At 51.7% G+C, this 20,205-nt stretch overlaps 1 protein-coding gene across 3 annotated transcripts in view; it reads left to right on the forward strand.

The window, feature by feature from the left end:
- ASTN1 (astrotactin 1) overlaps positions 1-15,983 on the forward strand; it is a 39,749-nt gene extending 23,766 nt beyond the window's left edge. The window contains exons 11-25 of one of the 3 annotated variants that reach the window (XM_065745011.1): positions 1,657-1,731; positions 2,291-2,428; positions 2,624-2,774; positions 2,928-3,094; positions 3,181-3,375; positions 3,655-3,782; positions 5,320-5,424; positions 5,553-5,741; positions 7,423-7,691; positions 7,988-8,121; positions 8,291-8,442; positions 8,744-8,879; positions 8,963-9,063; positions 9,773-9,956; positions 15,674-15,983. In XM_065745011.1, coding sequence (XP_065601083.1) covers positions 1,657-1,731; positions 2,291-2,428; positions 2,624-2,774; positions 2,928-3,094; positions 3,181-3,375; positions 3,655-3,782; positions 5,320-5,424; positions 5,553-5,741; positions 7,423-7,691; positions 7,988-8,121; positions 8,291-8,442; positions 8,744-8,879; positions 8,963-9,063; positions 9,773-9,956; positions 15,674-15,821 — 2,272 coding nt within the window. In that variant the 3' untranslated portion in view covers positions 15,822-15,983. Of the gene's footprint in view, positions 1-1,656; positions 1,732-2,290; positions 2,429-2,623; positions 2,775-2,927; positions 3,095-3,180; positions 3,376-3,654; positions 3,783-5,319; positions 5,425-5,552; positions 5,742-7,422; positions 7,692-7,987; positions 8,122-8,290; positions 8,443-8,743; positions 8,880-8,962; positions 9,064-9,772; positions 9,961-14,198; positions 14,847-15,673 lie in introns of those variants that run through there. The other 2 variants (XM_065745004.1, XM_065745015.1) reach the window with 2 other exon arrangements.
- Positions 15,984-20,205: the final 4,222 nt, after the last annotated feature.

Raw genomic sequence — 20,205 nt, forward strand, 5'->3', positions numbered from 1 at the left:
CCCTTTCTCCCTTCCACAGCTTTGGGTTAGCTTGGCACCACGCATCCTGCAAAGATATCCATGCTGGGGATGCATTGCAGAGCTTTGTCTGTAGGAGCTTCCTGATGGTGTTGGATGAGCTTGCTGGGTCCTGTGCCCAGTGAACCCCATTTTGTTGGTTCAGATGCTCACCTGCTTGTCAAGGCTTGCTAAGAGCCAAGAGCTGTCCTTTCTGGACCATTTAACCCAGTCTGATCAGACACAGGACTGCTTCTGATCTGTACTCTGTTTACTGAACGATGTGTAGCTCAAGCACCTGCAAGTGGGGCAGCAAGGAGCCTGCAGTGATGCACAAAAGAAGATGGAATGAAACAGTGGCATAACCGTGGGGGGAAGAGGCACCAATGGGGAGGATGTGTCCTCATCTCCAGCAGCAGGAGGCACAAGCCAGCACGGAGGGGACTTTTTGCTTCCTGGGAAGAAGAGTTGGCATGGAGCTCCTGGAGAGATGCATTGGGTGGAGTGCTGTGGCTTAAAGCCCTCACTGCCTGGCTTTTAAGCACCGTTGGAAATAGTGCTCTTGGGCTGCTGCGTGGCCTCATGCTGATTTCCATCCTGCAGGTATATCCAGCCCATGTGGCACAGTGGCTGGAAGTGCAGCGCATCTCTTCACAACCATTTCTCTAGCCAAGCTGACAAGGAACAATACCTTGCCTCTGCTTTTGTTCCCAGCCCAGTGTACTCTGGAGAAGAGAGAATAAAGCCCATCTGTGGCAGTGTGGGAAGGTGGACACGGGCAGCATTCAAGGATCTGGCAAAATGTGAGGAGAGCACTGCTTTCCCATCTGCACAGACCTTATCCAGGATGCTGCACTCCGCTTCTGGATGTAATCCTGAGCCTGGTCATACAAGTGCCATTGTGTCCCAGGCAGGAAATGAGCAGTGCTCTAATCCTTCAATCAGGATTTTTTTTTTGTGTCCTTGCCGAAATAACTTCAGATTAGGAATTGAAGTGCTTGTGCAGGAGAGATGTAATTGCCTCCAGAGAAAATCCCCAGGCTCACCGGGTGCTTGCCGTGCTGCTCATGGGGATGTGTGCCCTCAGCAGGCATTTCAAAGGTGACAGGATGGAAAAATCTTCAGCTCTGAGCTTGTCTCACAAAGGAGATTTGGTTGGATCTGGTGTCTTTTCCTCTGGACTCCTATTTATGTTATTGCTGGTCTCTGACTTGTTAGTATCTCTGTAAATGACCCTGTGCAAGGGGTGCTCTGTAAAGGATTCTCTTCAAATGAGGCCGTGCTGCATGGGATGCACATCCCAAAGCAGCATGGCCATGGGAGCAGCTGTCCCTAGATATGTGCCAACGTACCTGTGGTGGGAAGAGGAGGGTGGTACTCAAGGGTGCAGGGCTGTGAGGCTTGGGGGTGCTGCAGCAGTGGGAAGGGGGGACTGGAGACTACCGTACTCCAAAATAAAAGATGAGATATGCTGTTGTCTGGGTGCACCAGCGATGTAGGAACACCCAAATCCTAAAGATTGCCAGAAATTCACCCACTCTCCCGAAATCTTGGGTGCAGAACTATTTACTGCCTTGTGTGTGCTTCCCAGGTACTTGCTTCAATGCGGAAAAGTGTTTTGGGATGCTGGTGTGATGCTACTGTTTTGTTTTTTTCCAGGCCTTGGCCATACACCATATTCCAGCGTGGCTTTGACTTGGTGCTGGGCGAGCAGCCGTCGGATAAGATTTTTCGGTAAGCTTGCCTTTAGTTTTTCCACCTTGCCTTAGGACTCCCCTGCAGACACTGGTGCTAGTTTTGGGGAGGGTGCTGCAGGTGGTCCTCTGTGGTATGGCTGAGCTTAGCGCCCTGTGCCACCTCCTGGGGACATGTGAGCTGGAGTCCTACTGCTGCTTTCTGGGGTCATTTGGGTACATTTGGGAAGCCTTGTCCCCTCTTGATACCTCTCATGGAGCTCCTGCCTCTGCTGCCTCCCCCTGCTAGCCCTGGAGCTGCAGCAGCCACGGACACCTTGGGGAGGAGGAATAAATACATGAATAGTCCTTCATTATCTCTCCTGCTCCCCACTCTTCCTAGCAGCATGCTCCTGGCAGACGGGTGCTGGCGAAGCCTGTATCTAGCTGGGGATAGATTTGGGACCAGCCTAGCTCCTTTTGCAGGGGAGGGGACAGGTTTGAGGGCTGTGTTCCACAACAGCACTCCTTGATCTGCCCTTGCGTGATGTCCCCACATCAAAGAGACATCGGTGGTTATCTGGGTTTGGTGTTTTCCCACGTTCTTATTCTCCCAACAGGTTCACCTACACCCTGGGGGAAGGCATGTGGCTGCCTCTGAGCAAGAGCTTTGTCATCCCTCCTGCTGAGCTGGCCATCAACCCCTCGGCCAAGTGCAAGACTGACATGACAGTGATGGAGGACGCAGTGGAGGTCAGGTAGGTGTGAGTGAGGTGAAGGCAAGGCTATTGAATGTGCTCTCCAGCAAATATACTGATGGTGTGAATGTGGAGCAAAAGGGCAACCCAGAGGACACAGGGGCTGGTGAGAGCTGGGTCTCCCCCACCCCACATTTTGCAAGTACACCTTGTCAGCACCAAACAGAGTGGTGAAACACCTCCTCCGCCCCACAGGGAAGAGCTGATGACCTCCTCCTCCTTCGACAGCCTGGAGGTTCTCCTTGACTCCTTTGGCCCTGTCCGTGACTGCTCCAGAGACAACGGGGGCTGCAGCAAGAACTTCCGCTGCATTGCAGACCGCAAGCTGGACTCGACGGGCTGCGTGGTGCGTGGCCAGCTTGGGATGAATATTTGTTGCAGTAGGAGCTGGTTCTGGTGCAAGTTGTGGCCTTTTCATATTTTCCTGATGTTATTTTTCTGATGGAGAGGTCTCAAAGGGCACCACTCTCACCTCACCTCTCGCTTTCCCTTCCCCCAGTGCCCAACAGGCCTGAGCCCGATGAAGGATGGCACAGGTTGCTATGACCGCCACGTTGGTGTTGACTGCTCTGATGGCTTCAATGGGGGCTGTGAGCAGCTGTGCCTGCAGCAGATGGTGCCTCTGCCTGATGACCCTCTGCTCTACAACATCCTCATGTTCTGTGGGTGAGCACCCCATCACCCACCTCATCTGGGGTGGCCTTGATTCCCCACTGGTGGGGCTGCAGCTGATGGTGTTGCTGGCTTCCCAGGTGTATTGAGGACTACAAGCTGGGTACAGATGGGCGGTCATGCCAGCTCATCTCAGAGTCGTGCTCTGACAGTGTGGACTGTGGTGAGCCCCGTGAGCTGCCCATGAACCAGACGCTCTTTGGGGAGATCTTCTATGGCTACAACAACCACTCCAAGGAGGTGGCCCCAGGGCAGGTGCTCAAGGGGACATTCAGGTGAGTGGAGATGTGGGGAGATGACCACCTCCAGTGTCAGTCTTTACCATCCTTTCTAAAGCCCTTGTTCTCCAAGACCCTGATCCAACCACTTTTGGCCAAGCTCTGTAGGAGGTGGATGGGTTGCTGGTAGGGGAACATCTAAAGATGGCCACCAAGAGCTACTGTGGCCTTCATAACTCATGACCAGGGGAGGAGCGTGGTACTTGGTTGAGTTTTAGGGATGGATCACTGGCCCTTCTTCCCTGCCTGGTCTTCTTCTCCCCACTGTACTTCCAGGCAGAACAACTTTGCCCGGGGCCTGGAGCAGCAGCTGCCAGATGGGCTGGTGGTGGCCACAGTGCCCCTGGAGAACCAGTGCCAAGAAGAGCTCTCGGACCCCACACCTGACCCTGAGTTCCTCACTGGTAAGTGAGCCCAGCCATACTCACATCTTCCTGGGGATGCTGAGAGATGCGAAGCATCCAGCCTGGCTTCAGCAGCTGTAAGGGAAGGTGATGCATTTCCCATATCTCTTTCAGCCAGCAGCAAATAGAGGGAGCCTATAACATCACTGCAATGGGTTGCCTTCTGCCAGCTTGTCCATTTGCGAGGGAGAGGCTGCAAATTAATTGTGTGGTGTAAAAGCTCAATTGTCCATCAGATAGTTGGGGAATTTGCTAAAAGGCTTTTTTGATTCCTGGCAAAAATGTTTTCCAAATAGTTTTTGTTTGATTTCCAAATCAGAGTCACTGGCATAAGGAAGCATTCAAAACCACAGATATATTTTGGTTTGCCCTGTCAGAGCATTTTGGACCATGAGGACCAAGGTGGGGTCCTGGCTCTGTTTGGCAGTGGCCAGAGGATGTCACAGATGTGAATAAAGCAATGCCACAGCATCACGGAGGGACTGGGGACTTCAGTGGCAATTATTCCAGAGAGGCAGAAGCCAGCAAATTATCCTATTCATTTCCCACTGCTCTGCTGGCTCTTTGTGGCTGATTAAGAGGGTGGGAAAAAAGAAAAAAAAAAAAAGGAAAAGAAGTGAAATCTGTGCTGTCAGTAGGCAGATCTGGGCATTGCTGTGAATACACAAGAGGCAGAGCTGCTGAGTAAGGAAGGGCTGTTTTTGCATAAACACTTTGCAGGGGAGAGCAATGCTTTGAAGCTGTTTGTAGCAGCCAGCACTGAAGGAAGAAGCACTGCGAGGCAGAAGACCTCATCCTCCTTATCCTCTGCCTCCCTTTCTTGCTGAGGAGGGGGGATGCACGTTGTTTTCCTCCTAACCTCCCCCCTGTGGGGCTGTTTAGCAGCAGGACTCTGCTTTCCTGCTGAGCAGAGATGAGACACGTGGGATGTATGGCAGTGGGGCTGCTGCAGAGGAGGTGGCTGAGTCCCAGCAGCACACTGCAGGATGCTCTGGCCACCAGCACCCTCAGTTCCTTTTCCGGGGCTCTGTCGTAGGCTTGGTGGCTTCTTTGTCACTCTGGTCAATCCCAGACCCTGACCCTCATCCTGACCATCTCAGAAACGTTCCAGGTCTTCCCCAACATGAGCATTGCCATGATGCCTCCAGGGGCTATAAGCACAGGGAAGTGATTTCCCTGTGCATACGTGTCCAGCTCAGTCCCCAGAGCCTCTGGGCTGGCCGCAACTATGGCATGACAGTGACCAGGCCTGCCAGCAGCTCATTAGAAAGTGCAGCTCTCATTAGCAAAGTAATTAGCACACATGGGCATGTCTGGGGAGGCAGGAGGGATATGGGAGGAGGCTCGTTAACTTCTGCTGTGTATCCTGACCTGCAGGATGAAGTGAGCCCATGGGTTTTCCTTCCAAGTGGCAATGCTAACGAGCGTGGAACAGCTGATGGTGTGGGTGTGATTTGTGCTGGCCCTGATCATGGTGCAAGGGACTGTGGCTGCTGTGGTTAACCCCATGAATGAGCTCTGTGTCCTCTCTTGGTAGGGATGGTGAACTTCAGCGAGGTGTCGGGGTACCCTCTGCTGCAGCACTGGAAGGTGCAGTCCGTCATGTACCACGTCCGGCTCAACCAGCTGACCATCTCCCAGTGTAAGCGTGAGGGGAGAAGGGGTGGCAATGGGATGTGCCACCTGCAGGATGGTGGTTGGGAGTCCATTGCACGTGAGGAGGGTCCCAAAGGCTGGGGATTTGAGCTTCTCCTCGTGTTTCCTCCCCAGCCTTCAGCAATGCGCTACATTCCCTGGATGGGGCCACCTCCCGCAGGGACTTTGTGGCACTGCTGGACCAGTTTGGCAACCACTATATCCAAGAGGCTGTGTATGGCTTTGAGGAGTCCTGCTCTATCTGGTACCCAAACAGGCAGGTCCAGCGGCAGCTCTGGCTGGAGTATGAGGACATCAGCAAAGGTAGGAGCCCCAGGACTGTCCCTATAGCCACCTCTGGCTGAGCAGGGGCTGGGTTTGCCATTGGCACAGCAGACACAGTGCCCAGTCTTTGCAAAGACCGCACTCCACCTCATTTTCCTATTTCCACCCTGCTCCCATTCACTGAAGCTGGTCCAAGGACTTCATGGACTGCAGCCAGCATCAGCCCCGGCCGGCAAGGAAAATAAATACCCACATCCCTGGGGAGATGAAAGACGAAGACGCTAATCCCACCAAGCTGTCCTGTCTGATTCTGGACTTAGCTGCTATTTGCCTTTAATCCTGTTCCTTCCCTTCCTTTGTCTCCTCCGTATCTGCTCTCTTCCACTTGCATCCCGGGGCCAGACTTTCCTCCCACTGATGTGCTCTCCCTCTCTCAGGTTGTCAGCACTTTGCTTTCACTTTTTTCTCTGGTCACCAGGCTCTGGAAAACTGGGCAGGGGGTTGTGGGATCCCAGCACAGCTCTGACTTTGCTGTAGGGGAGCAAGCACCTGCAGCCTGCTTTAGAAATAGCACAGGCAAAGAGAGAGCTGGAAATCAGGAGCACGGGGGGACCATTTGGGTGTGAAACACTCATTTCTGAGCATGGATGTTACAGGCTCCTGAAGCCTGGGCTTCTTCCCAAGCCCACCTGTGTCCAGCCCCACTGCTGTTTTGCTGAGGGCTGGATCCAGATGTAGCATCTTTTGATTGCAAGTACTTGTTGTTTGGGGTATTTTTATTTTTTATTTTTTTCCCTCCTGCAATTTCCTCCTCTTTGATTTTCCTGCTTGGAGGCTTTTCAGGTCTGGCAGTCTCTTTCCACCCACAACATCACATTTTGGTTTCGCTCTGGCACCTGCCACTTTCCCTCCTTTGCTTTTTGTTTGCAAACGTCAGGAGCTGGATATCGACTGAGAAATTGCAAGAGACATCTCATTCTCTGGCTCCTCTGCTTTCCCTCTGTGCCTGTGAAGCTGCAATTCACAGCCAGCCCAAAGTGATCCAATTCCAGCACGCTGGGGTGGCTGAGCAGCACTCCTATACCCAGGGCTTTGTTTAACAGCCCTGTTTTCCTCGCAGGGGTCTTGGAGATTGGCTTGGCAGACCCTTCCATAGGAAGCTCTTCCCACAGAGCAGTGGATGTGCTGCCAGCAGCATCCCACAGCCACAGCTGGCAATGCCCCCAGCCTCCTTTGCTTCTTCCTACCCCACTGCCATGTCCTCATCGTTGCCATCCTCTTAAGAATCACTTAATTCTTGGAGACAAATGCAAGGAGGCAGGCATGAAGCAGTTCCCAAAAGGGACGTGTCCCCGTGGGGGCTGCCAGCCTGAACGGGGGCTTTTTGGGAACAGAGGGTGCAGAAAGAAGAAATCAGAAATGAAGCTAATTTGGAGGGAGGGACCAGATGGGTCCTTCGTGAGCCTCCAGCTGCAAGAACGAGGCTCCCTCTCGTGGGGACCCAGTGCAAGGGTGGCTCATCACCAGCCAGGAAAAGGGCTGGGGAAACTGAGGCACAGAGGATGCCAGGTTGGACTTTCTAGTCCTCTCAAAACCAGCATTTTTTTCTATGAGGGTGGAAGGAGTGTGGGGGTTCTCTTGGCACCCTCTCTCCTAGGAGCATCCCCTTTGCAATGGCATGGAGCCCATCCCTGCCTCCCTGTTTTCTCCCCTCCTCCAGGCAATTCTCCCTCAGACGAGTCAGAGGAGCGCGAGCGGGACCCCAAAGTGCTCACCTTCCCCGAGTACATTGCCAGCCTCTCCGAGTCGGGCACCAAGCGCATGGCAGCGGGCGTGCGGATGGAGTGCCGGAGCCGTGGGCGCTGCCCCTCATCCTGTCCCCTCTGCCACGTCACCTCCAGCCCCGACGCACCAGCAGAGCCCATCCTGCTTGAAGTCACCAAAGCAGCCCCCATCTATGAGCTGGTCACCAACAACCAGACCCAACGGGTGAGGAGCTGGGGGGTGGTGGGATGGCATTAGGCAGCTCTTTGCGGGCAGCTCGCATCACACCAAGCTCTGGCAGCCCTTGATCGTTGGCAAGGCCCCATCTGCAGGGTGGTTGGACTGTGCTGAGCCATTTTAGTGTCACACACCAGGGAAGAGATGAACTGTAGAATCATTAAGGTTGGAAGGGATCGCTAAGATCATCTAGTCCAACCACCAACCCGTCCACCACCGTGAGTGAGTGTGTGCTGGGGATGTGGGATGCCAGTCTGAACTTACCCTCTTCTCCTCGCTCCCAGCTCTTGCAGGAAGCCACCATGAGCTCACTGTGGTGCTCAGGCAGTGGGGATGTCATTGAGGACTGGTGTCGTTGTGACTCGAGTGCCTTTGGGGCCGACGGACTGCCCACCTGTGCACCTCTTCCGCACCCCATGTAGGTTCCCCGTGTTCCTTGTCGTAGGGTGGGTCTAGGTGTTGATGATGGCCAACGGGGTGGTGGCCAATGGAGGTGCTGGGGCCAGGGTGGCTTTGCGGGGCAGGTTTGCCTACAGGCAATGGGCCTTGCCCTCTCAAGATGCTCACCAGCAAGCATTGCTCCCCAGCCTGAGGCTGTCCACCGTGCATGAGCCCAGCAGCACACTGGTAGTACTGGAGTGGGGGCATTCAGAGCCCCCCATCGGGGTGCAGATCGTCGACTACCTCCTCCGCCAGGAGAAAGTGACTGACAGGATGGACCACTCCAAGGTGGAGACTGGTGAGTGGGGCTCACTGCAGGGAGGGTGGGATGGAAATATCAGAGGGCAGCCTCTAGCTCCCTCTTGGTAAGGGGGTGCTGTAAAGTCCTCCTTATTCCAAAGGAGAGAAAGTAGCCCCTTCCTTCATGCCGTGGCAACAAGCTTTTGCTGGGGGCCCACATGTGGGGGGGAAGAGCAGTGGGTCTGTCTCCACACCAAATTTATGTGTGAGCTTTGGTCCCCCTTTGCAGCGTGATTGGGGACACAGCCCTGGGGACACCAATGGCATCATCTGTGGCATGTCCTCTTCGCTTCCCCTAGAGACGGTGCTGAGCTTTGTGGATGACATCATCTCAGGTGCCAAGTCCCCCTGTGCCATGCCAGCCCAGGTGCCTGACCGGCTCTCCTCCACCATCTCCCTCATCATCCGCTGCCTGGAGCCTGACACCATCTACATGTGAGTCACCTCCTCCGTGTGAGCCTCCCTAACTTCGTGTGAGAGCCTGAAACCTGCAGCTTCACCACTGTCCTTCTGGCCAGGTTTACCCTCTGGGGAGTTGATAACACAGGGAGACGCTCCAGGTCCAGTGATGTGATGGTCAAGACGCCCTGCCCCGTGGTGGATGATGTCAAAGCTCAAGGTGAGCCACTTGTCTGTGCTGATCTGAGGCTTTGCCTGTGCCTAAGGAGCTGGAAAACAGTCTAATTGTTCAGGATGTGAAGACTTGGTTGGGATTTGGATGTGGGGTGGAAAGGCCATGCGTAGGGTACATGTGCATCCTGTGCCTGGGCATGGGGCTGTGTCCACACTTGGGATCAGTGACAGGGGGTTCCCCTGACTGGCATGTCCCTACTCACATCTCCTGCCCTGGCAGCAGTGCCTCCATCACTGCAGACACACTCTGCACAGCTGAGAAGATGGATGGAGGGGGTAGGAACTCGAGATATATTGGGGATGGGTGGAGAAATAGCTGAGAAGGTCTTGCTTGACCTGCTCAGAGAGGAGCTGATAGTATAAGTGGGGCCTGAAGAAATCCCAGTTGTGTTCCTTTTTTTAAATAAATGGCATTTTACTAACAGTACCTGATGTCACCAACCATTTCTCTTCCTAATTGGGTCAAACTGTGGGAACCTAAACTGGATTGATTAGTCCAGCTGAGCCTGGGGTACGCCATCTACTCTGTTGTTCCTCCACTGCCTTGATGTGGCATTAATCATACCCCAGGGGACAAATCTTGGCTCCAGTAAAGGCCACAGAGGATTTGTCTCTCGGCTTCACTACAGCCGAGCGTCATCCTGGTGGGCTTTGTTCTTTGCACCCCACTGAACACTTCTTATTCTTCTGCCCAGAAATAGCAGACAAGATCTACAACCTCTTCAATGGCTACACCAGTGGCAAGGAGCAGCAGACAGCCTACAACACCCTGCTGGACCTTGGCTCCCCCAGCCTACACCGCGTCCTTTACCACTACAACCAGCACTATGAGAGCTTTGGGGAATTCACCTGGCGCTGTGAGGATGAGCTGGGACCAAGGTAAACTCAGGAAGCAGTCCTGACCGCTGGTCCCTTGTAGATATTGGTCACTAGGAACACGACCTTACACATCTGCTCAGTGATAGAGTTCAGATTCATGGAGTGACTCCCATTTGGCCAGATGCTGTGCGTAGGTTTAGGATTATGGCCTGGAAGGCCATAAATGTGGGACTAGGTGGGGGAAGGTCACTGTCAGCCCATCATACTCTGCCACTCTACTGGGTCTTTACCGGGCCTGGAGTTTGGCCTTGTCCCTTCGTGCTACACAGGGGCTGAGAGAGGGCTCCTTTCTCCTCAATAGCTGCTGCCACGGATCTTGGAAAAACAGCATACCTTTAAGGAAAGGAGGTTGTTGTGATGTTTTGTGTGCAAATACATACAGGTGCTGGGGTGTACTTGGCCTTTCTCCTTTCCCTAGGCTTGGGCTTGAAGTGAATCCATCTCTGTGTGTTAATCGTAGTGCCGTTTGTGGTCTGCAGCAGGCTAAATGGTCCGTGTATTCCCTTCCTTCTGATCCTTGTCCTGGTTGTGTGGGGTGATCTTGGGAACGTGAGTGGTTTTGGAGCCTGGGCAGCACTCAGCTGCCACAACAGGTTTTGTGTCCTTCTGGGCACCTGGGTCAGCCCTGTGTCCTCCGCCAGGGCTGCAGCCCATCCAGCTGTAGGATTTAGGGATGTCCTCCTGCTCCCTGCCTGTGGAGCCAACCAAATGTTTCCTTCTCCCTGTCTCCAACATCTGCCTTTTGAACAATTTCCCAGTAATGTGGTTTTTTTTTCCCTGGTCATCTTAGTGAGCCAGGCTGTGAAGTCAGGTGGGTTGCAGTGATGTTTTGTAGCACATGGCCTCCAAAGAACTGGATTCTTGAGTCTGTTCAATAGTCAGAATTACTTAAAATGTACATCAGCAACAGTTCCTATTTAAAAAATCCGTGGTCCTCTGCAGTGCCCTCCTCTGGACACCTCTTCTTTCTTCTGCACAGCTGTTTTCCAGCACTGCTTCTCCAGGATATTGCTTATAGATTTCTAGCAGAGGATCAGAGATCCCCTGTCCTGCACATAGAGTTACAGAATCTTTTGAGTTGAAAGAGACACTTAACGGTGTCCAACCCCTTGCACTGCACAGAGACACTCACAGCTCCATCAGGTGCTCAGAGCCCCATCCAGCCTGACTTTGGGTGTCTGCATGGATGGGGTACCACCACCTCTCTGGGCAGCCTGTACCACTGCCTCACCGCCCTTACTGGAAAAAACATCTTCCTTACATCCAACTGAAATCTCCCCTCTTACAGTTTGAAACCATTTCCCCTCATCCTATCACAACAGACCCCACTAAAGAGTCCGTCCCCTTCTTTCTTACAGCCCTCCTTTACGTTCTGACAGGATGCTCTCATGTCTCCTGGAGCCTTCTCTTCTCCATGCTCAGCAGCCCCAGCTCTCAGCCTGTCCTCATAGGGGGGAGGTGTTCCATCCCTTGGCTCATTTTTGTGTCCCTCGTGTGGAGTAGGAAATATTCAGCAAATGTCTTATTGCTCTCTTGCATGCAAGGTCTCTAAGGCATCTCTCTTCATTCAGCTTTGCTGAGGTTTCCACCAGCTCCTCATTCCCACAGCAGTGTGGGGCCAGCAGGCTTGGATTCATGATTCACCTTTGTCTTGAGCCCAGTTGTGGTGGTGCAACGCTGTCCCCATTGCCACATGTGAAATCCATCCTCAGTTTGCATGGACCACGATGTCTGTTGTGGTGTTTTCTTTTGTGCTGAGTGCATCGCATTCCCTGGTTTGGGATTTTGGATTTGTCACATAGCCACAAGTACTGCCATCAGTGAGGAAACCAAGGAACCCCAGAACATGGGGTGGAAGCTGCATCCTCCAGCCCCACATGGCAGTGACATTGGCATGGAGTGACAAGAAATGCCACTGGATTACCCAAATAATACCATTTGCTGCATGAACCTACGAGTCAGAGGGTTAATTCTGCCCTCTGGAAATACCAGAGTGCTTAGGATAGGATGACACGAGTTGCTGATGAATTATTTGCAGCTCGCACTACTTGGAAAGACAAATAGGCAGCTGCAGTGGGATCTGGTGATGACAAATCTTGGAAAGCAGGCCTCCTGTTTGATTGTCTGCAAGGACAAAGCCGCCAGATTGGTGGTGACAGGACAAATCACTTGCAGATGACGTTATTTAGCCAGCAGAGGATGTTTGTTTGAATGTTGCTGATGCTCCTTTGAAGCTGTGGACCTGGACCCATGAGGCTGGCTCTGCAATGTTCTTCCACCTCCACACTGTCGTGCTGTCTTCTGGCTCTGCCTGCTTGGGGACTGCTCATATCCCTTTTCCAAACAGGACCTCTGGAGGGTTTCAGCTTCAGGAAAGCTGGTGTTGGCTTTGGCTGGGCCTCGGCATGTGGAATTGTAGAATCAATCTTAGACTGGCTTAGGTTGGAAGGGATCTTAAAGGTAACGGAGCTCCAACCCCTGCTGTGGGTTGATTGCACCCTACCAGATCAGACTGCCCCATCCAGCCTGACTTTGAGGGTCATCATCATCTTCCAAGCAGCTCTGCCCTGGCTGGAATTATGCTGAGACCATGGGTTATTTCCATGTTCCTTATATATACCCTTAATAATACAGCACCAACACAGCTGTATGCTCTACACGCAACTCCTGCTTATCCAAGCAAAAATGTGACAGAGGGTTTTTTTTCACCCCACTCTCATGATTTGTGTGTCTGTGACCTGCCCCGTGCTGTGTTGATGCTGTTACAGCTACCAATGGAATGTCTTCTATCCTGACCCCACTGACTGACCTTGAAGTTGGCTAGAAAACTCATTCCAGCCTTTGGGTCACTTCCATTTTTGTCTGGGTTTCCAGGCACATGTAATACTTGCCTGCAAGACACTTTATTTAGATCTGTTACCTACACTTTTGCCAGATTCCCTGGAGATTGCTGGAAGTGCTAGACATGTTTAAGATGAACATAATGTGTTTTATCTGGACGTAGTGTTGTTCTTGATAAGAGAATTAGAAGTGCAGTTTCTAGAGGAAAACCATGAAAAGAAGAGAAAACATCTTAGCTCAAGTTTAGCCAGGATCATCCGTGCTCCTTCTTCTAACACAAGGGGATGGACATTTAGCACTTCTCACTACCAGCACAAGCCCACCTCAAAGCTGTGTTGCCCTGAGGGAGCTGCATGTCTTTCTTCTGATGCAGATGAGGGGAGGTGCCACCACATCTCTTTCTCTTTTGGAGCTTTTTGGAATTGAACCTATGTTGTATGGCTTAATATAGTCCTTCTAGCTTGCATGCTGTCCTGTGAGACACATTTCCTAAACCGTTATTGTGAACAGTGTAAGTCATGTGTCAGGAGTGTCATTGATGGTACTTACGTTTTATGATATTGCATCTAATGGGGCTCATAACAGACTCCCACAAGCCAAGCTAATATGGATAACAAGCATGATGCTGTGAATGCTTTTCCCCCCTAACTTTCCATGCTCAGCAGGCTGGTTCCCAGTACTGTGCATTTCTTCTCCATCTCATCCCTCTTGGATGGAGGGAGCATGGAAGTGATACACCCAGCACATTGCCTGTGCCCTGCCCCCGGAGATCATAAAATGGCTTGGCTTGGAAGGGACCTCAAACATCATCTAACTCCAGTATCTCCATGGAGATGCCCTGCACTGAGCTACAAGTGAGCAGCACGGCTCCGAGGTGCAACACAGGGAGGATATGTGCGGTGGCCAGGCATGCCATGCTTTGTGACACATAGCATTACTCCTCACTGCCTGTTTGCTCCCACTTTCCTGCCCTGTGATCTGGGGTCTGATGTTGTAGAATCATTAAGGGTTGGAAAGACCAGTAAGTTCATCTATTCTAGCTGTCAGCTCATGTTTTTAGTTGTTCTAACCTCTATCCCTCACTGCCACATCTACCCTTTGCTTGAACACCTCCAGAGATGGTGACCCCACCACCTACCTGGGCAGTAAATTCCAGCTCAGTTGACCCTCTCTGGACGTGCTGCAGCAATGGGTGCAATGCTGCTTGAATAATGGACGGCATCCACCTCTATGCTACCACTTCCCAAGGGGCACAAAGCCCTCACCAAACCTGAACTCGTGTGGGGTCAGTGCAGAGTAGAGGAAGAACAGGACGTGGGCGAAGCCTTGGGTGTCCTTAACTTTTCTTTACTTTTCTCTGTTCCTGCTCTCCTCCTGCCCTTCCCACCACCCTTGCTGCAGGAAAGCCGGCCTCATTCTCTCGCAGCTGGGAGACCTGAGCAGCTGGTGTAACGGGCTCCTGCGGGAGCCCAAGATCAGCCTGCAGCGCTCGTCTCTCAAGTACCTGGCCTGTCGCTACAGCGAGATCAAGCCCTACGGGCTCAACTGGTCAGAACTCAGCCGTGACCTCAAGAAGACGTGCGAGGAGCAGACTCTGAGCGTCCTCTACAATGACTATGGGGACAAGGACTACTGAGGGTCATACGCTGGCCCTCCCGGGGTGGCTGTGGGGGTTTTATATATGGACCAGCAGCGGGGAGTGGGGAGGGCTTCTCTGGAGACAAAAACTGGGACCGGGGAATGAAATGGCTGCTCTGTGCAGAACTGACTCAGTATTAGTTTCTTCTTCAACTTGGCCAACAGCCTTTCTAGGTAGGAGTCTTGTGGGACCCAGTTTTCTTGGTTCTTTTTGTTTGTTTTGCCAAGAGGTTCCTCAGCTGGTGGATGTGGGTGCGTGGCATGGGGAGGGCAGGTTGGAGGACATGGTCCTCTGCACCATCCTATGTCCCTGCCCCAGTCGCAGCATGTTGACACCTATGGGAAGGGATGCAAGTCAGGTTGAGATGCTAATGGTCCTCATGGAGTGAAACGGTCACTGGGCATCCTAGAGATTTTTTTTTTCCAATTGTAAGATATGAGGTCTGGGTGGGCTCTGGGTTGAGCTCTGGTACCACTGAAGTCATCAGCCCGGGGGAGAGGCAAGGAGGTGGTGATAAGGAACTTAGCTCCTCAAAGTAATTCCACCACGGTCGGAGCCCACATCTGATCAAAGATGTGAGTCCTTGAGGGAAAAGACAGCTTGGCCTCAGGGCCAGCAGCTTGTTGGATGTAATGATTTTTATTTTATTATTATTATTATTATTTGTGTGGGATCAAACTCCTAGGTTTGAAAAACCCCTTCCATTTTATTCTTATTTTTAAAATCCATCATAGTAAAGACTTACAAGCAATGACTAAGTACTGTTTAGGAGAACCCCTGACAAAATAGCAGCATCCAGGTGGCATGAACAAAGCTGCCTTCCGCATCAGCAGCTCCTGAGCCGTGGTGCAGCCCAGGGTGTGCATGGTGAGAGGAGTGGGGCACAGCATACCCATCCTACAGGGCTGCTGTCCCTTGTACTCTTTCTTTGGGGGATGTTGCTTTCCTGCATTCAGGCTCACATCTGCAGCTCTCACTGGTGACTTTTTCCTGAAAAAAAAAAATCAGAACTGGGGTTGTTCTGGGACACTGGACTCTGTTCAGAGCAAACTTCTCCACTGCTGCTGTTGGAGGCAGCACAAGGCATCATTTTAGCTTCAGCTCCCAGCCTGGTTTGCAGAGGAGGCACCCCTGGATTTGCCAGCTGTGCACCTTTGATGTGGATGAGCCAGGAGCCCTGCTCTACATATGTATTTTTTCCACAGTGTCTCTTCAGAGCGAAATTTCCATTTTTCAGTCTTGGCAGGAGCAGTCTTCATCCTGCTTCTTTCCATTTCTCACCTCATTCCTACTGCTACCTGCCCAAGACAAGGCTGGAGCATTTGTGGGGTGTTGGATGGGAGCTGCCAGCACTGCCCCCTGGTGCTTGCCCAGCAGCCAGGTAGGACACAGGAGCATCCTCCTGCAGGACCATGCTGCTGCACTCCTCCCTTCCCACTTACATACCTCTGGTTCAGGGCTGGACCTGGGAGTTGCTGTGAGCAGCTGCCAGCGGTCAGTATTACCTGGGCAGCTCTTTGAAACCTGTGATGAATTCACGTGGCAGGGCTCAGTGGGCCAACACTTGTTGTTGTTTTTTTTTTACTAGGATGAAGTCTACCAGAGTCTTTGGGCATCCTCTCCCATGTGTCTCCTTATATTTGGGTGTGCCAGATGATGCCAAAGTCTTGGTGCTCAAAACAAGACCGTCTTCACATGCAGGTGTGCTTGGACAGGTGATCCTTTTCCTTCCAGCCACTGGGAATCCTGATCAGGATGCTGTGGGTTGGTCTTTTTGCTCCTCCCAGCTGACGCCAAGTCATCCTTTAGCTTCAGCCAGGCAGCGAGCTGGGGATGGGCAAAGGGCACAACATACAGTACCTCGGAGCAAGGCTTGGATCAGGGTTGCTCTGGCCCTAACACAACTTGGTAGCTGGCCAAGTAACACTGCTTATATGGCCTTTATATGGAACACAGATGGGTTTCCTCTTGGTAGCAGTGTCCTCTCTTTCACTGCTGTTGAGGTTCAGCAGTTGGGATGAGAGCAGGGCAGGGATGCTGCCAGAAATAACCTGAGTACTTGCACCTTTCTTGTGGGCTTCTTCACTTAAAATTGATGGGGCTCTGTGGCTGTTTCCACTGTGCTCCCTTTCCCCTGTTTCAAAGCCCTTGTGTGGTCACTGAAAACCCCACAGAGCCATCAGTTGGACTCCTCCTAGGTTGAGCTATCCCACTCTGGCCACCAACCTGCTCAGTGCTGGGGTTTACTCCACGGGGCTGATTGTCACAGCATTGCTGCCCCTCTGTGCGTTGCTCATTCTCATGATGGCCCTGGCTTTAAGGTGGCTTTCTTCTCAGTCAGTTCCCTCTGTCTCTGTGACTTAGAAATCTGTATGAATTTACATTCTCTTGTCGAAATTCCTGAATTAACACAAGAGCTCAACTCAAACACCAGCTACTTGCCATAGGGTCTCTGACAGAGAGGGAGGTGTTCACACCACGGCTGCAGACCCAGTGCTGGGGAAGGGTGTGGGGAGAGCCCCAAGTGTGTATCCATGCAGAGCTATGTCCTGCCCCATCTGCCAGAAGGTCCTGCCCATGGCTCTGAGCAGTATTTCCTCTGCTGGACCTCTGCCTCCTTCTGTGCTGCTGACCGTACAAAAGATGGACAGGATGGTTTTTATCCCTTTCCCACTCCCCCTTGCTCCCCTGCCCTCTCTCCTTGTTTTATTTCTGAGTTAACAAGTGATCATTCACCTGAGAAGAACCTCTGGGCCATTTTCTTTTCTCCCCTACACCTGTCCCCCATACTAGCCTTACTACCTTTTACTTGTCGTGCCGTTATTTAACATATGAAGATGGTTTGGTCCTTTTATTTAAGAAGATGGCTACGATTCATGTTCCTTGATGTTATATTAAAACTCTGATGTGACGTTTTACTACTGTAGATTGAAAGTAGGGTGCTTTAGGGTGGGATAGCCACGTGGCAAGAAATGCAAAACCCTTACAGATTACTTAATAATAATAAAGGAAAAGGTTTTAAATGAGAACAACAACAGAAATCACTGTAGCACTATGTAAAACTCCAGATGAGAATTCAACTGACTATTAAACGGAGCTGTTAGTAATCCGTGGCTCTGGCAAACCAGGGTGTTTGTTTGTAGCTTTGGTCCAGCTGATGTCATCTGTTGGTGGTGGATGAAAGCTCCCAGCCTTTGAACTTGGTGCCTCTTCACACAAGTTCAGCGTTAGCTCGTCCTCTCTGGGTAGCCAACTCCCAAAACACAGCTGAAACCACGTCCTGCACCTTGCCTACCTGCTCCGTGGCCTTGGGACAGTACGGATGCTTTTGGGTTTTGGTGCGTCATCCTTTTGGGAAGGGTGACACACCCTCAGTAAGGGTTCCTTGTTTTGGAAACCTCCGTGGTTCTGGGAATTTGGGAGCAGAGACTCAAATTAATCTGTTTTTATTCCGCTATAACGTGGATGGGATCGTGCTGTCTGGTAGCCAACCACCGCTGGGAACTTTGGGCTCCAGTTGACAGAGGTCTAGCAGCATAAAGAACACTGACTTCCTACAAGCAATTAGAAAATCAGCACCTGAACAGGTATGGCGTATGATAAGAATGCCTTAGAAGTCTGGTGTAGTATGCTTTTTTTTTTCCCAGTGCTCATGACAGCTACAGCATGCCCATAGCTGGCCCCTTCACCAAGATTATTTTCCCACCAGCTCTGCCAGACAGGTGGGAGACCCTGGGATTGCTGTGTGGGAGACAGGTATGGCGAGGGTATGGCAGAGTGAGGGGGAATTAAAGGGCTATAGAGCACAAATCCATAGGAAAGCAGGCTTTGTTAAGTCTCGTGGAACATCTAGATATTTTTTCCCTTCCTACTGCTAAACTGCAGGAAAGTAAGTTAAAAATAAACCCCATACTTTCCTCCTGCTATTTTCCACACAGCTAAGTGCTGTGGCAGCCACTGCTTTGCTGTACTATAACCTGTGGAAGAGGAGAAGGAGGAAGAAGAGGAGGAAGAGCAGTGGGCCCTGTGTTTCCAGGGTGTGTGGTTGCAAGCCTAATGTGGCTACCTCATCACACTTCCAAAGAACCATCCCAGCTAGAGGTTGGCAACCTTGTCCATGGCAAGGGGTTGGAACTAAGTGATCCTTAGAGAGTGGCCTGGGTTGGAGTGGATACTATGAACCATTCAACCACAGAATCATGGAATGGCCTGGTTTGGAAAAGCAGTCTCCTCAGGGATCATCTGGTTTGAAAGCAGTGGGGTGAATTCACTCAAAACATGGCAAAGTGGGCTGAAAGGGATGCACCACCTGCTGAAGCTAAACAGCAGCTTTAGGGCCTGGAGGAGGGGTAGGCAGAGCCCAGCCTTGCTCCCATCAGTGTTCCCCAGCCCCCTAGCAACAAACACATTTGTTAGAAGGGTCGCTGTTGGCCATACTGAAAAAGGAGGTGCTAGAGAGTGGTTCTGAATTGAAATGAATGACATGCCAGTACTGGAGCCTCACATGGGATACCACATCCCCACGCTCCCAGCTGCTGTCTCATCTTTTAATGCTGCATGGACTTCTTGAGCAGTGCAATTGCTCCCAAAGCTTTCCCAGATCCAACCTGCACGGCTGGAAGAACCACCATCCTGCTGAACTGTGTACCCATTGTCTTGGGAAGGCAGAGGTCGGCCTCTTGCTCTGAAGTTGGGTGCTCATATCCTGCCAGATGGAGCAGGGACTCTGCCACCGTGTGCCTGGGCAGGTGAGAGCTAGGAGCCAAGATGCAGAGAAGGGGACCACCAGCTGGTGTCCTCTGCCTCAGGGACATGGGATGTCTGTGGGATTTGGGGTCATCCATGGGATGGAGCTCATCTGGTACCTTGGAAATGGTTCATTTTGGTCCCTGTGTTCTTGCACTTGGGCACCATGGTGAGGTTACCCATTTTATGCAGAGCTTTTTGTGCACATATACAAAGAATATCTGAAAGAAAGAGAGAGAGGGAGAGAAAGAGAGAAAGAAAGAGGAGGAAGAGGAAGGAAAGGGAAAGGAAAGGAAATGAAATAGAAAGGGAAAAGGAAAGGAAGGGAAAGGGAAAGGGTACTTAGAGCACTTCCCCAAATGTTTAAGTACCCAGCCATCTTCCCCTTCTAGCCCCGTCCCCTTCAGCTGAGGCAAGGAAGCAGGAGAGGTGGAGGATGAGAAGATTATTTATTTTTCATAGATTTTTATAAAAAATAATTATCAAATACAAAAAAATAAAAATAGCAGCAGCCTCCATTGTGAATAAAACCCTAAAGGGGACACAAACCACTCAGTGTTGCTATAGAAGAACAATATTTTGGTACATAGAAGCTATCTGTCCTTGAGAAGCACAAATCTCCCCCAGCCAAGCCAGCACCTTTCCCATCAGCCTTTATGCCCATGGTGATCAGGGATGAGTCACGCCCAAGACAGTGATTTTAATGCAAAAAATGTCAAATGTTGGCATCTAAATAAATACATGCCCAGGCAGTGTTGGCATGAGGCATGTGGCAAGATACCAAGGCTTGAAACTCTCCTATCTCCTTGTGTGTCACCTGCACCCCATGTATGTGTGGCTACCACGGCCCTATGGCCAGCAGGTTCCCAGGGTGTCCCTCAGCCCTGCTGTGCCTGTGTGGAGCTGGCTGGGACACCAAGGCAGGAGGTGGCTGGGCGTGGGGTGAGGGATAGGGAAAAGGCTCGGAGGAGGACACGGCATCTCCTGCTTGGGACTGCTGGGATGCTCAGGTGCCTCTGCTCC

The sequence above is a fragment of the Cyrtonyx montezumae genome, unplaced genomic scaffold (assembly GCF_038088225.1).
Source record: "Cyrtonyx montezumae isolate F1298 unplaced genomic scaffold, pur_monq_1.0 scaffold_1, whole genome shotgun sequence".
In the NCBI taxonomy this organism is placed as follows: Eukaryota; Metazoa; Chordata; class Aves; order Galliformes; family Odontophoridae; genus Cyrtonyx; species Cyrtonyx montezumae.